This window comes from Rhincodon typus, chromosome 16 (assembly GCF_021869965.1).
Source record: "Rhincodon typus isolate 14 chromosome 16, sRhiTyp1.1, whole genome shotgun sequence".
Classification (NCBI taxonomy): domain Eukaryota; kingdom Metazoa; phylum Chordata; class Chondrichthyes; order Orectolobiformes; family Rhincodontidae; genus Rhincodon; species Rhincodon typus.
Genome location: NC_063347.1, coordinates 58,646,895 through 58,661,181, shown reverse-complemented (window position 1 = coordinate 58,661,181; position 14,287 = coordinate 58,646,895). Strand labels below are relative to the sequence as shown.

The 14,287-nt window shown below is 42.4% G+C and overlaps 1 protein-coding gene across 3 annotated transcripts in view; it reads right to left on the bottom strand.

The window, feature by feature from the left end:
- Positions 1-14,287, bottom strand: part of LOC125485086 (interleukin-1 receptor-associated kinase-like 2) — a 24,174-nt gene that overhangs the window by 7,312 nt on the left and 2,575 nt on the right. Inside the window, exons 1-3 of one of the 3 annotated variants that reach the window (XM_048606151.1) lie at positions 13,475-14,263; positions 9,964-10,193; positions 5,052-5,314 (exon numbers count right to left, since the gene is read on the bottom strand). In XM_048606151.1, coding sequence (XP_048462108.1) covers positions 5,052-5,148 — 97 coding nt within the window. In that variant the 5' untranslated portion in view covers positions 5,149-5,314; positions 9,964-10,193; positions 13,475-14,263. Of the gene's footprint in view, positions 1-5,051; positions 5,400-9,963; positions 10,194-13,474; positions 14,264-14,287 lie in introns of those variants that run through there. The other 2 variants (XM_048606152.1, XM_048606150.1) reach the window with 2 other exon arrangements.

The following is a 14,287-nucleotide window of genomic DNA, read 5'->3' as shown; positions in this document are numbered from 1 at the left end:
TGATGCTGCTTGGCCTGCTGTGTTCATCCAGCCCTGCACCTTGTTGTCTCGGATTCTCCAGCATCTGCAGTTCCTACTATCTCTCACACTGATAATTAGTCTGTTGGTGTTTCCTTTGATGTCTGTGTTCCAATCATTGGTGAGTTCTTTCTGGCAAGTGGAAGAAATAAGTAGACCTCTACACAGTGATGATGATTCGATTCACTTCTACAAGGTAAATCCAAGGTCCACATTTTGGGACTTAAACTACAAGATCAATCCCTCTAATTCTCTGCCTTCTCCCCTACTTATCCAGAAAATGCTGACACATATCTGTAGGTGTTGGCACAGCTCTGTTGGATAGTATTTTTATCGACAAGAACTGGCGATTGGATCCAATGAGTCTAAGTCTTAGTTGTGCTCGATACAAGTAGTTGAGGCATCTATTTAAGGGGAAGCTAGACAAATGTATGAGAGAGGAAAGCAATAGGAAGATTTTGTTGATAGTGTTAGATGAACAAAGGTGGAAGGAGGTTTGAATATAGCATAATAACCGACAGTACCTGATGGCATTATCTTAACTCTAAGGGATAGATTGCCAGGACATACACCCATATCTGACCCTTGGGCTGCAAGGATGCAAGAGAACTTAGATACATACCTTAAAGTGCACAATGCTGACCACCAAAACACAAAACAGAGGTGTTATTTATTCTGCAGTCCCACATCTTAAGTTTGAAAATTCATCAAAGAGTATACATGCATCTAAGATTTGCTGCAAATCACCTGTTTCTGTGTGTCAAGAAGTATATAACAGAGCAGTTCCAGCATCTTCAAAAACGTACACTCCTAAGTGTTGACCTTTCCAGCATAAGGTAAGAACAAAGACTTAGAGGAAATGATCTTTTCGTTTAACCTCATTGTGGATTTTGATTTTGCTTTGTCAAACTCAACCATACCTTCTTCACAATAAAGAATTCAACTTATTTCTTCTGGTTGTCAGAATTAGAGTTCAACGATCAGTGAAACTAACAAACCAAAAGAAACACAATAGACCATTTATCGGTCCTAATGTTATATGTTTTACGTATCCTTTTCTGTCCCCCCATTAACAGTATACTGAGCTTGAGGTTTAACATAACTTCAACAGCAATACCAAAATAGATTAAAAGGAAGAGGAGTACCCAACAAACAGGATGTGGTCCGTGACTATCCCTCAAACGAACAGCGATTGAATTTTTGCAGGAAATTTTAGATAAAGGTATACTTTTTTGATGAATTTTCAAACTCAAGATGTGGGACTGCAGAATGATTGTATGCAATGGAAACTATAGGCTGGTTAGCCTGACCTCAGTCATTGGTAAAGTTTTAGAGTCCATTATTAAGGATGAAATTGCAAAGTACTTGAAAGTGCATTGTAAAAATGGTGCGGAGTCAGCATAGTTTTATCAAGGGGAAGTCATGCTGACAAATCTGTTAGAATTCTTTGAGGTAATGAGCAGGTTAGACAAAGGAGAGCCATTGGACATGATCTATTTGGATTTCCAGAAGGCCTTTGACAAGGTAATGCAGAGGAGACTGCTAAATAAGATAAGAGCCTAATGTGGTATGGGCAAGGTACTGGCATGGATAGAGGATTGGTTTACTGGCAGAAGGCACAGCGTAGGGATAAAGGAGTCTTTTTCAGGATGGCAGCTGCAGAGTTCCGCAGAGGTCAATGTTGGGACCACAACTATTCACCTTAAACATTAATGATCTAGACAAAAGGAACTGAGGACATTGTTGCTAAGTTTGGAGATGACACAAAGATGGGTGGAGGGACAGGTAGTGTTGAGGAAGCAGGGCGGCTGAAGGAGGACTTGGATAAGCTAGGAAAGTGGACGAAAATGTAACAGTTGGAATACAGTGTAGCAAGTGAGAGGTTATACAGTTTTGTAGGAAGAAGTATTATAGACTATTTTCTAAATAGGGGATAGCTTTGGAAATCTGAAACAAAAGGGACTTAGTAGACCTAGTTCAGAATTCTCTTAAAGTTAACATGCAGGTTCATTTGGCAGTTAGGAAGGCAAATGCAATGTTAGCATTCATTTCGGAGAGGGCTAGAATACAAGAGCAGGGATGTACTGCTGCATAAGGCTGTGGTCAGGTGGCATTTGGAAGTTTATGAATAGTCTCGGGCCCTATATCTAAGGAAAGATGTGCTGGCGTTGCAGGAGGTTTACAGGAATGATCCCGGGGATGATGTCATATATGGAGCAGTTGAGGACTCTGGGTCTGTACTTGATGGAATTTAAAAGGATAACGGGGTGGGGGATCTGATTGAAACGTACAGGACAGAGAGGCCTGCATCAAGTGGACATGGAGAAGATGTTTCTACTAGCAGGAGAGACTAGGACCCGAGGGCCACAGCGTCAGGAGAAAAGGACGACCTTTTAGAACTGAGATGAGAAGGAATTTCTTCAGCCAGCAGGTGGTGAATCTGTGGAACTCATTGCTGCAGAATGCTGATCAGGCCAAGATATTGAATGTATTTAAGACAGAGATAGGTTCTTGATTGGTAAGAAGATAAAGGGTTAGAGATCTTTGTAAATTCCTAAATCAGTGAATTTAAGCTTTCAACGTGATCCCCTAAGACTTAATGTTACGTTCTTAAACAGGCCACAAAGGCAATATTTGGACACTGAGGTACAGCACAGCTCAAGGTGAAGAGTGAAGCAACCTGTTACGCTTTTCAAATATCAGTCCTTAAACGGAGTTCCAGCAAAGCACTGTCTACAATGTCTGCCGAGTATTTTAATTTCCTTAATTAATTTTTAGTTAGGGAGCCAAGGGTCTAGTGAGAGGGCAAGATTGAAGGAAATCAGTAATGGTAAAAGAAAAGGATGCTCAGGAAATAAATGAGGTTAAAGACTGACAAATCACATTCCCGAGTACCAAGGGAAGTTGCTCTGTAAATGTTGGATATATTGGTGGTCATCTTCAAACATTCTATAGACTCTGGAGCAATTCCTACAGATTGGAGGGTGTCAAATGTAACCCTACTATGTAAAAAGGGAGGGAAAACACAGGATTAAAGACCAATTAACCCAACATCAGCAGCAGAGAAAATGCTAGAATCTAATTTCTAAAAAAAAGGGACATGATAATGGAAAATTTAGAAAGCATTCATGAGATTGGACAAAGCCAACATGGTCTACGAAAGGCAAATCACACAGAACAAACCTACTTGGAGTTTTTGAGGATGTAACCAGTAGAATAGATAACAGAGAACCTGTGAATGTGGGGTATATGGAATTTCAGACAGCTTTGGATAAAGTCCTTCATAAGGAGTTAGTGAACGAAGTTAAACCACATGGGATAAGAGGTAATACATTGGTGTGGATCAAGAATTGGTTGACAGACAGGAAACACAGAATGGCAATAAATGTGTACGTTTCTGAGTGGCAGGCAACACCAGAAAGATCAGTGCTGGGGCCCCAGCCATTCACTATATTTATAAATGACTAGGATGATGACAAAATTGGGTGGGATTGAGAGTTGTGAGAAAGAAGCTTCAATGTGATTTAGATAAGTTGAGTAAGTGGGCAAACATATAGCACATGGCAAAGAGGCTAAATGTGAAAATCTAAAAGTAGGGATGCCTGCTACAGTAACACAGGGCTTTTGGCGAGACCACACCTGGTGTAGCGTACGCAGTTTCGGTCTCCCCACCCAAGAAAGGATACACTGAGAAGAAGTGCAGCACAGGTTCACTAGGCTGAGATAGTAAGACTATCCTCCGAAGAAAGATCGGTTCGACTGGGCCTGTATTCACTCGAGTTTAGAAGGATAAGAGGCAGTCGGATTGAAATGTACAACTTCTAAAAGGGTTGGATGGACTAGATGCAGGGACTGCATTTTCCTTGGTTGGGGAGTCTAAAACCATGGGATTTAGTCTTAGGATATAGGGTAGACCATTAGGACTAAGATGAGGAAAAATGCATTCACTCAAAGGATAGTGAACTTGTGAAATTCTCTAATGCAGAAAGCTCAGTTGGCTGGATGGGTGGTTTGCAATGCAGTGTGATGCCAACAGCAGGGTTCAACTCCTGCACCAGCTGAGGTTACCATAAAGATCCCACCTCCTCAATCTCACCCTTTACAGGGGTCATGGTGACCTTCAGGTTAAACTCACCAGTAGTCATCTCTCTATTGAAAAAGCAACCCCATGGTCCTCTGAGACTATGGCATTGTACTTTGTTGGGTTTTTTTAGTTTAGGTGTATCATTCCCACTTCAGGAAGATGTTGTAAATGAGGGAGATCCTGGGTTCAAATCTTGGGTGAGCCCTTAAGTTCTATGAATTGTTCCTGTATTCACTGGTTAGGTGTTTTGAGAATGCTTGTGGTGCAATGGTAGTGTCTCTATCTCTGAGCCAGGAAGCCCATGTTCAAGTTCCACCTGCTCTAGAGGTGTTTCACTGCAATATTCTAGCCTCTGACCTGCTTTTGCAGCCACTATATCAATATGGCTAGTCCAGTTCAGTTCCTGGTCAATGATAATCCCCAGGATGTTAATAGTGGGGGATTCAGTGATGGTAACACCATTGAATGTCATGGGGCAATGGTTAGATTGTCTTTTATTGGTGATGGCCATTTCCTGGTATTTGTTCTATGGAAAGGATAAGCTTCCAGCATCAATATTAAGCAAATCAAATAATTGTGTCGGTCGCATGTAAAATAATCCTCCCTCAACTGTATTTTAGCGACATATCTCAGGAGGAACACAATTATTTTTCTCTTTCTGTCCACCAGTCACACTTTGAAGTGAGATTGACCCTAATTCAGTACTGAATTGACAATTTTACATCAAGAGCTCTGCCAGGAATTGGGCTTTGAGACGGCCCCAAACCAACTTCATCTGTGAACTCTACAGCTAACAGAGAAGAGACTGACCCAGTGGTCTGGGCTGGATTCAAGCTGAAGACTCATTGAAAGTAGTTTGTGCTGATAATGAGCATTCCGATGCCTTTTCTGAAGAAAAGTAAAACTATCGGAATGTCAAAAATTTCTATCTAGGAAGGGATATACTCACGTGACAGAATAACGTCGACTGCACGGTACAGCTGCATCTCATTCAGGATGTGTAGAAGCTGTTGAACTGTCGCCTGTCTCATTCCCCATGCCCACATCAGCTCTCTGGTCCGGCTGTTATTTCCTCCAAGTGATTCAATCTTTCTCAGTTCAGTCTGGTCAGTTATGATCCGAGAAGCTGAAATGTTTTAAAACGGGCAGTTTGAATACGTAAAAGCGGTTAAATCAGCTTCCTTCACTCACGTGGAGATTATGTGGAGAAATCTTTGGGAGGAGAGATAAGGAAAGCAAACACTCCATTGGGTAATGTCACACTCTTTACAGTGCAGCACTGGACAAGCTCCACTAAGCAGTGTTATAAAAACATATTGGAATTAAAGCATGAACAAACATATTTATGTGGGACCGTTCACAATCTCAAAATATCCTGAAGTGTTTTAAAGTTAGTGAAATATTATTGTAGTCACCGAATATGCTTCAACCATCCCTTTTGATGTGTTTCAGTTTAAAGCAACTTAGTGCTCATCTGCTGATCGCAGGCACCAGAGTCAGAGAACACTTTCACAAAATTAATCCCTCACACTTATACATGACAAAGCCATCAAATGCATATTCTACCTGCAATCAGATTGCAGTATATGAAAGATGCCACATAGGTGGTCTACACTGACGTATTAGCAAAAAGATCATTTACAAAATTGCGAGAATGACATAAGAAATGAGCCATTAGGCCCCTCAGACCTGTTCACCATTCAATAAGATCATGGTTGATCTGATTGCAAAGTACCCTTAACTTTATAATCTTGCCCCCCCACCCAAAGCCCAACATAACTGCACCCTGCAGTGGAGAATTCCGAAAAATAGCTATTCTGAGAGGACAATTCCCTCTGCATTCACATCTTAAACCTCCTTATTTTACACTTTGTTGAGAAACATTTTCTCAGCACCCACCCTGTTAAGCTGCCAAGTAAGACCAGAGTTTCAATATGATCAGCTCTCATTCTTCTAAACCCCAATGGAGTATAGGCCCAATCTGCTCAAACTTTCCTCCATAAGACAGCCCATTACTCCCAGGAAACTACCTAGTTAGCTTTCTCTGAATGATCTTCAGTGCAAATGTATCCTTCCTGAAGTTTTAAAAAAAAAATCAAATTTAACATGGTCTTCTAGGTATGGTTGCGCTAATGCCCTGCACAATCGTAAGCACAGATCCACAGAATCTCTACAGTGTGGAAACGCCATTCGGCCCAACAAGTCCACACCAATTTTCCAAACAGCATCCCAACCAGACTCACCACCCTACCCTATCCCCGTAAGCTTGTATTTCCTATGGGTAACCCACACATCCCTGGACACTATGGGCAATTTAGCATGGCCAATCCACCTAACCTGCTCATCTGTGGACTGTGGGAGGAAACCGTAGCACCCGGAGGAAACCCACGCAGACACGGGAGAATGCACAAACTCCACACAGACAGTTGCCCGAGGCTGGAATTGAACCCGAGTCCCTGGCATTGGGAGGCAGCAGTGCTAACCACTGAGTCACCGTGCTGTCCTACTTGATGGGTTGAAGAGTCTTTTTTTCCTGCTGCAGATCTCTATGACACTCAATCCCTCCATCGAAGACATTAATATAGATCATAAATGTGGAAGCTCCGCCACCAATTCCTGTGGCACCCCACTTGTACAATGACTAATTTACGCTATTTCCCATTTGGTAGCTAGTCCCCTATCCATGTTAATATGTTACTCAACACTGGGAACTCTTTTCTTGTGCAGTCATCTTTAGTGCTACCCGACTGACTATCTTTTGGAAATCCAAAAGCACTATGCATGATACCTGACTGGAAATTTGCTTGGTGGTGAATAACTGACAGAACTCAGCAGATTTTTGATTGGGCTATTTTCTTTATTGGAATGGTATTTTTGTGGCCCTTTTGCACAACTGCATCTTCACACTTGAGAGGCTTGACGGCTGGTTTATGATGCAAAGTGACGTCAACAGCGTGGGTTCAATTCTTGCATTGGCTCAGGTTATTATGAAGGATTCTCCTTCTCAGCCCCTTCGCTTGCCTGAGACGTGGTGACCCTCAGGTTAAACCACCACCATAAAGTACTAGGGATGTACAGCATGGAAACAGACCTTTCGGTCCAACTCATCCATGCAGACCAGGTATCCTAAATTAATCTGGTCCCATTTGCCAGCATTTAGCCCATATCCCTCTAAACCATCCCTATTCATATACCCATCCAGATGCCTTATAGATGTTGTAATTGTACCAGGCTCCATCACTTCCTCTGGCAGCTTATTCCATACACGCACCACCCTCTGCGTGAAAAAGTTCCCCCTCAGGACCCCTTTAAATCTTTCCCCTCTCACCTTAAACCAATGCCCTCTAGTTTTGACCTATCCTATCCTGGGGAAAAAGCCTTGACTATTCACTCTATCCATGCCCCTCATGATTTTATAACATCATCCTTCAGCCTCCGACACGCCAGGGAAAATAGCCCCAGCCTATTCAGCCTCTCCCTATAGCTCAAACCCGGCAACATCCTTGTAAATCTTTTCCGCACCCTTTCAAGTTTCACAACATCTTCCCAATAGCAGGGAGACCAGAATTGATTGCAGTATCCCAAAAGTGGCCTTTTCAATGTCCTATACAGCTACAACATGACTTCCCGACACCTCTATTCAGTGCACTGACCAATAAAGGCAAGCATACCAAATGCCTTCTTCACGACCCTGCCTACCTGTGACTCCACTTTCAAGGAACTATGAACCTGCACTCAAAAGGTCTCTTCGTTCGGCAATACCTCCCAGGACCTTATATTAAATAAGTCCTGCCCTGATTTGCCTTTCCAAAATGCAGCACCTCGCATTTATCTAAATTAAAGTATCTGCCACTCCTCAGCCCATCGGCCCATCTGAACAAGGTCCCATTGTACTCTGAATAACCTCTTGACTGTCCACTGCAACACCAATTTTGGTATCATCTGTAAACTTACTAGCTATACCTCCTATTCACATCCTAATCATTTACACAATAAACACTGATGCAAAATACTCATTTAGTATCTCACTCATCTCCTGCAGTTCCACACATGGGCTCCTTAAAGATCAGCAGGGTCGCCTTTCTCTCTCCCTTGTTACTCTTTTGTCCTTAACATATTTGTAGAGTCCCTTTGAATTCTCCTTAACCCTATTTGCCAAAGTTATCTCATGTCCCCTTGTTGCCCTCCTGAGTTCCCTTTTAAGTATACTCCTACTGCTCTTATACTCCTCTATTGACTCAATCCTTGCTGTCTATATCTGACACATGCTTCCTTCCTTTTCTTGACCAGAACCTCAACTTCTCTGGTCGTCCAGCATTTGCTACACCTACTAATCCTTGCACTTCACCTTAACTGGGAGGTACTGTCCCTGGACTCTCATTATCTCACTTTTGAAGGGCTCCCACTTTCCAGCCATTCCTTTGCCTGCAGATATCCACTGCCAATCAACTTTTCAAAGTTCCTGCCTAATACTGTCAAAATTGGCCCTCCTCCAATTTAGAACTTGAGAACCAGTTTTCTCTCTCTCTCTCCCTGTGAGGAAGGGTTGCTGTATGTGAGAGTTGCTGTGTTCCCTGCAACACAACTGTGGCTACTCTTCAGGAGTGCTTTATCAATGGCTCTGAGGAAGAGTCACCGGACCCAAAACGTTAACTCTGATCTTTTCTTCACAGATGCTGCCAGACCTGCTGAGCTTTTCCAGCAACTTCTGGTTTCTCTCTCTCTCTCTCTCTCTCTGAGAGAGCAGCCCTATGGCCCAGTAGGACTATGGTGACTATTATAGTAAGTGGAAACAACACTCTATGTAATGAAACCAGTCAGAAAATATTCAAGTAAACAAACCCAGCTCCACTGAAGTTAGGCTATCTCACTCAATCTAAGGAGAAGTGTTTCAGTTGGCAGTATAGCCTCATGTTGATTAATTTTCACATTGCTACCATATCTGATAATGATATTGAAGACATTATTAACCCACAACATTTTCCTTCCATGCAGATATTTGTGGCTTGTAAACATCCTCTGTTGTTATTCAAAAAAAAAGTTCAATATTTTGTCATCCACAGCTCAGTGGGTAGTACATTTGTCTGTGTGTCAGAAGGTTCTTGGCTCAATTCCCACTCTGGAGCCTGAATGCAAAGATCAAGCAAACGCACCTGTGCTGTACTGAGGGAGCTGTCAATCTACTGGAGGTATCAGGATTTCAGATGAATCAGTGAACCAAAGGCTCCATCTGCCCCCTCTGGTCAAAATTAAATGTGTGTCCTGGGGCAATACACACCTCACAACTCTCAAAATAAACCAGAATATTCAATCATCACCGCGTTGCTGTATGTGGGAGTTGCTGTGTTCCCTGCGACACAACTGTGACTACTCTTCAGGAGCGCTTTATTGACTGTCAATAACTGAGTCAGTGGCCCTGAAAGGACGCTACATAAATGCAGGTAACTTATTTTCTGTAAGACAGCAGTGAATAACTACACAACGATTTTAATGTAGGATCCTCAAGGTTTTGTAAATATGTACCATAAGCAGCTGGATTCAGCTGCTAACATTCTGGTTCATGAGCAATGAAACCATAGGTAGGCCTTTTTGCTTCCAGCTCCTTCTCAAATGGGACACTATCTTGAAAAAGTGATTGTCGTTTAGGAGGTGAAAATAAACCACCATTGATGTGATATCCTCAGACTGTAATAAGTTCCACAGTCAAACCAATTTCTGATTTTAAAAGTTTTTCCTGCATCAAATTGCTTTTAACTAGGGTCCACCTTACATTCATAAGCCTTTAGAGGGACATTCCCCACAAATGCAAACAACCTCTTCACATCTCTCTCATCAAACTGCTTCATGATTTTGCTACTCACCTCTTAGGCTTCCTTTCATTTTTCTGAAGTTCCTGCCTGTTCGTTCTTTACAACAGTTATAATCGCATGTTATGCTTGCAAATCTTGTTTACAACCTACCAAGTGTCTTCATATCTGTTTTTAATCCAGAAATTATATTAATGCAAAGTGATCCAAGAACGTTTGATTCCAGTCAGCAAGAGGACATTGGTTAGGCCACTTTTGGAACACTGCATTCAATGTTGCTCTCCCTGTTATAGGAAAGATGTTGTTAAACTTGAAAGGGTTCAGAAAAGATTTACAAGGATGTTGCCAGGATTTGAGGGTTTGAGCTATAGGGAGAGTTAAACAGGCTGGGGCTTTTTTCCCCTGGAGCATTGGAGGCTGAGGAGTGACGTTGTAGAGGTTTATAAAATCATGAGGGCATGGATAGGGTGAATAACCAAAGTCTTTTTTCCCAGGGTAGGGGAATCCAAAACTAGAAGGCACAGGTTTAAGGTGAAGGGGGAAAGATTTGAAAGGGACCCGAGGGGTAATTTTTCCCACGCACGTGGTGCGTGTATGGAATGAGCTGCCGAAGGAAGTGGGGGAGGCTGGTACAATAACAATATTTAAAAGACATCTGGATGTGTACATGAATAGGAAGTGTTTAAGAGGGATATGGGCCAAATGCTGGCAAATGGAACTAGATTAATTTAGGATACCTGGTCAGCATGGATGAGTTGGACCGAATGGTCTGTTTCTGTGCTGTATGTCTCTGACTCTAACAGGGTCATCACTTCAGCTTTGTGCTTCACTATTCCAGCCAAACTTGACACAAACTGCAAGAACAGAAGAGCTGATTCCCAATCATTGGAACTCATGTGGTGGGCAAATTATTGGAGAGATTCTGAGAGATAGTATTAATGATTATTTGGAAAAGCACAGTTTGATTAGAAATAGTCAGCATGGCTTTGTGAGGGGCAGGTCATGCCTCACAAGCTTTATTGAATTCTTTGAGGATGTGACAAAACACATTGATGAAGGCAGAGCAGTGGATGTGGTGTTTACGGATTTTAACAAGGCATCTGATAAGGTTCCCCATGGTAGGCTCATTCAGAAAGTAAGGAGGCATGGGATTCAGGGAAGTTTGGCTGTCTGGATACAAAACTGGTTGTCCAATAGAAGACAGAGGGTGGTAGTAGATGGAAAGTATTCAGCCTGGAGCTCGGTGACCAGTGGTGTTCCGCAGGGATCTGTTCTGGGATCTCTGCTCTTTGTGATCTTAAAATGACTTGGATGAGGAAGTGGAAGGCTGGGTTAGTAAGTTTGCCGATGACATGAAGATGGTGGAGTTGTGGACAGCGTGGAGGGCTGTTGTAGGTTGCAATGGGGACATTGACAGGATGCAGAGCTGGGCAAAGAAGTGGCAGATGGAATTCAACCCAGAAAAGTGTGAAGTGATTCATTTTGGAAGGTTGAATTTGAATACAGAATACAGAGTTAATAGTAGGATTCTTGGCACTGTGGAGGAACAGAGGGATCTTGGGATCCACATCCATAGATTCCCTCAAAGTTGCTACCAAGTTGATAGGGTTTAAAGAAGGCATATGGTGCGTTGGCTTTCATTCACAGGGGAATTGAGTTTAAGAGCCACAAAGTTATGCTGCAGCTCTATAAAACCCTGTTTTAGACCACACTTGGAATATTGTGTTCAGTTCTGGTCGCCTCATTATAGGAAAGATGTGGAAGCTTTAGAGAGGGTGCAGACGAGATTTACCAGGATGCTGCCTGGACTGGAGGGCAGGCCTTATGAGGAAAGATTGAGGGAACTAGGGCTTTTCTCATTGGAGCAAAGAAGGATGAGAGGTGACTTGATAGAGGTGTACAAGAGGATGAGAGGCATAGACAGAGTGGATAGCCAGAGACTTTTTCCCAGGGGGGAAAATGACTGTTATGAGGGGGCATAATTTTAAGGTGATTGGAGGAAGATATAGGGGAGATGTATAAGGTAGGTTCTTCACACAGAAAGTGGTGGGCGTGTGGAATGCGCTGCCGGCAGTGGTAGTGGAGTCAGAAACTTTAGAGACTTTTAAGTGACTCTTGGATAGGCACATGGAGGATAGTAAAATGTAGGGTATGCAGGGTAGTTTGATCTTAGTAGGATAATAGGTCTGCTCAACATCGTGGGCCGAAGGGCCTTTATCTTGCTGTACTGTTCTATGTTCTCTACTCCCCATGTCTCCTAAAGGCATAGCTTTTTTTTAAAATAAGTCTAGATAGTGAACGCCCATATATTTAAATAGGTGTGACAGTCAAGGATTACTTCTTTCACTAAAATAGCTACACACAGGGGTGATGATACCAGATAGTAACCTGGTCTGATTATCCAACACACCCCTAGGCTACAGATTTTCAGGAAGGGGGTGGAAATTGTGAACAGAATACAAATTTGGGCACAAAAGGCCAAAAAAAACGGTTAGTGAAAATGCCTGATGTCTTTACTTCCAAATACAGAAGGCACATGGGTGGTTTCTACACGCAAAAAAAAATTGCCGGTCCTGTTACTTTAAGAAGAGCTCGTCAGGGTCCCAGCTTAATGGTGGTGAGATAGTACTTCAAAAAAAAACCCAAAGATATCGAGTGGTCAATCAAATAAGATTTATTTAATACCATCAATTTGATAATTAATTTTTTCTGAATGGGCATTCAAGGGGAAAATTACATCGATCTGGACTATCCTACACAACAGACTTTCAATTTCATAAAGGAAGCTATTTCACTCTGTTGCAATCTTTGCTGTAACTCATAAGTGAGTAGTAAGACAAATTGGAGAACAAGAGAAAGAGACACGTCATGGAGATATCAATACAAGTGTCAATGCTCAAGATTATGACCCTGCGGGAAGGTGATAATGATCTGATAGGTCTGGTCTCGACATTGACCACGGGCAGCAAAAGAGAAAATAGAACCCATGAAAGGGATGAGAACAAGAGGGCAGAGATTTTCAAAAGCAGTAAGTGTGACACAAGGAAACCTTTTCTCACAAGGTAGAAGGTATCCCTTACTTCTGAACACAAATCATCTCGCAATGAAGGTCGATATACCATTACATTCCTATTTGTTTACTGCATGTGCCTGTGTACTTCCATTGCCTAGTGTATAGGGATGTCAGGATCCCTTTGTACATCCACATTTCCCAGTATATCACAACGTAAAATAATACTCTTCGTGTGTCTCACACCAAAGCATATAACTTCGCATTTAGCCACGTTTTTATTGCATCTGCCATGCCTTCATGCACTCACTCATTTTGTGTGCTGCCCATTTTGTATCATCACCAATCATGGAAGTGTTGCTTCTGGATCCATCATCCAAGTCATTTTTGTATATTGCGAATTGCTGGGGCCCAAACACTGAACCTTGCAGTACCCCACTAATCTCTGCTACTCAAAGAGACCCATTTATTCCCCATTTCCTGTCAGTCAACCAATTTTCACTCCACGCCAATATATTGCTCCCTATCCCATGTGTTCTAACTTTACCCATTTACCTTTTTTTGGAGGGACCTTATCAAAAACGTTCTGAAATTACGAATGCACCGCATCACTGGTTCTACTGGTTACGTCCTCAAAATCCCCAATAGATTTGTTAAGCACGATTGGCCAAATGGTATCCACAAAAATCACAATTATTGTGGTACAGATAATGTACAGAGTAGCCTTTCACTTGAATAACAGAGCAACAAATGATGTCTGTATAGCACAGTGACCAGTAAGGGGATCAAGGGTTACAGGGAGATTGGAGTTCAGAAACATATCAGCAAGGGCAGCCCGGTGGCTCAGTGGTTAGCGGGGGTTGGGGGGAGGTGTTGGAAAACAAGGATGAGAATGTTAAAAATCAAGATGGGTCAGCAAACAGGGAGTGGTTTTACTGTGAATTAAAGCAGCATCAAAACTTGAGTGACCACAAGTTTAGGGAGGACAATACATTGGAGACCAGCTACGAGTGCACAGGAATAGTGAAGTCTAGAGGTAACAAAGGCAAGATTAAGGATTTCGTCAGATGGGCTGAGGCTCGGAGGAAGTCGGATATCATTCCAGAGGCCGGAATGGACGGTCTCGGAGATGACACACGTATGAAGTTTTGAAGCTCATCACAGCATGAAATGAGACACCAAGGTTGCAAAGAGACTGGCTTACTCTCAGACTGTCGTCGGGGAGAGGGATGGTTGTTAAAGTTTAAAAATTAAAATTTAATTACAAATTAATTCACAACAGCGTAAAATGCCATTGATGCAACTTTATTAAGTAACAGTTTGCCACAATTTCTCAATGCTTGACGTGCGGTTAGTCACATCACATCC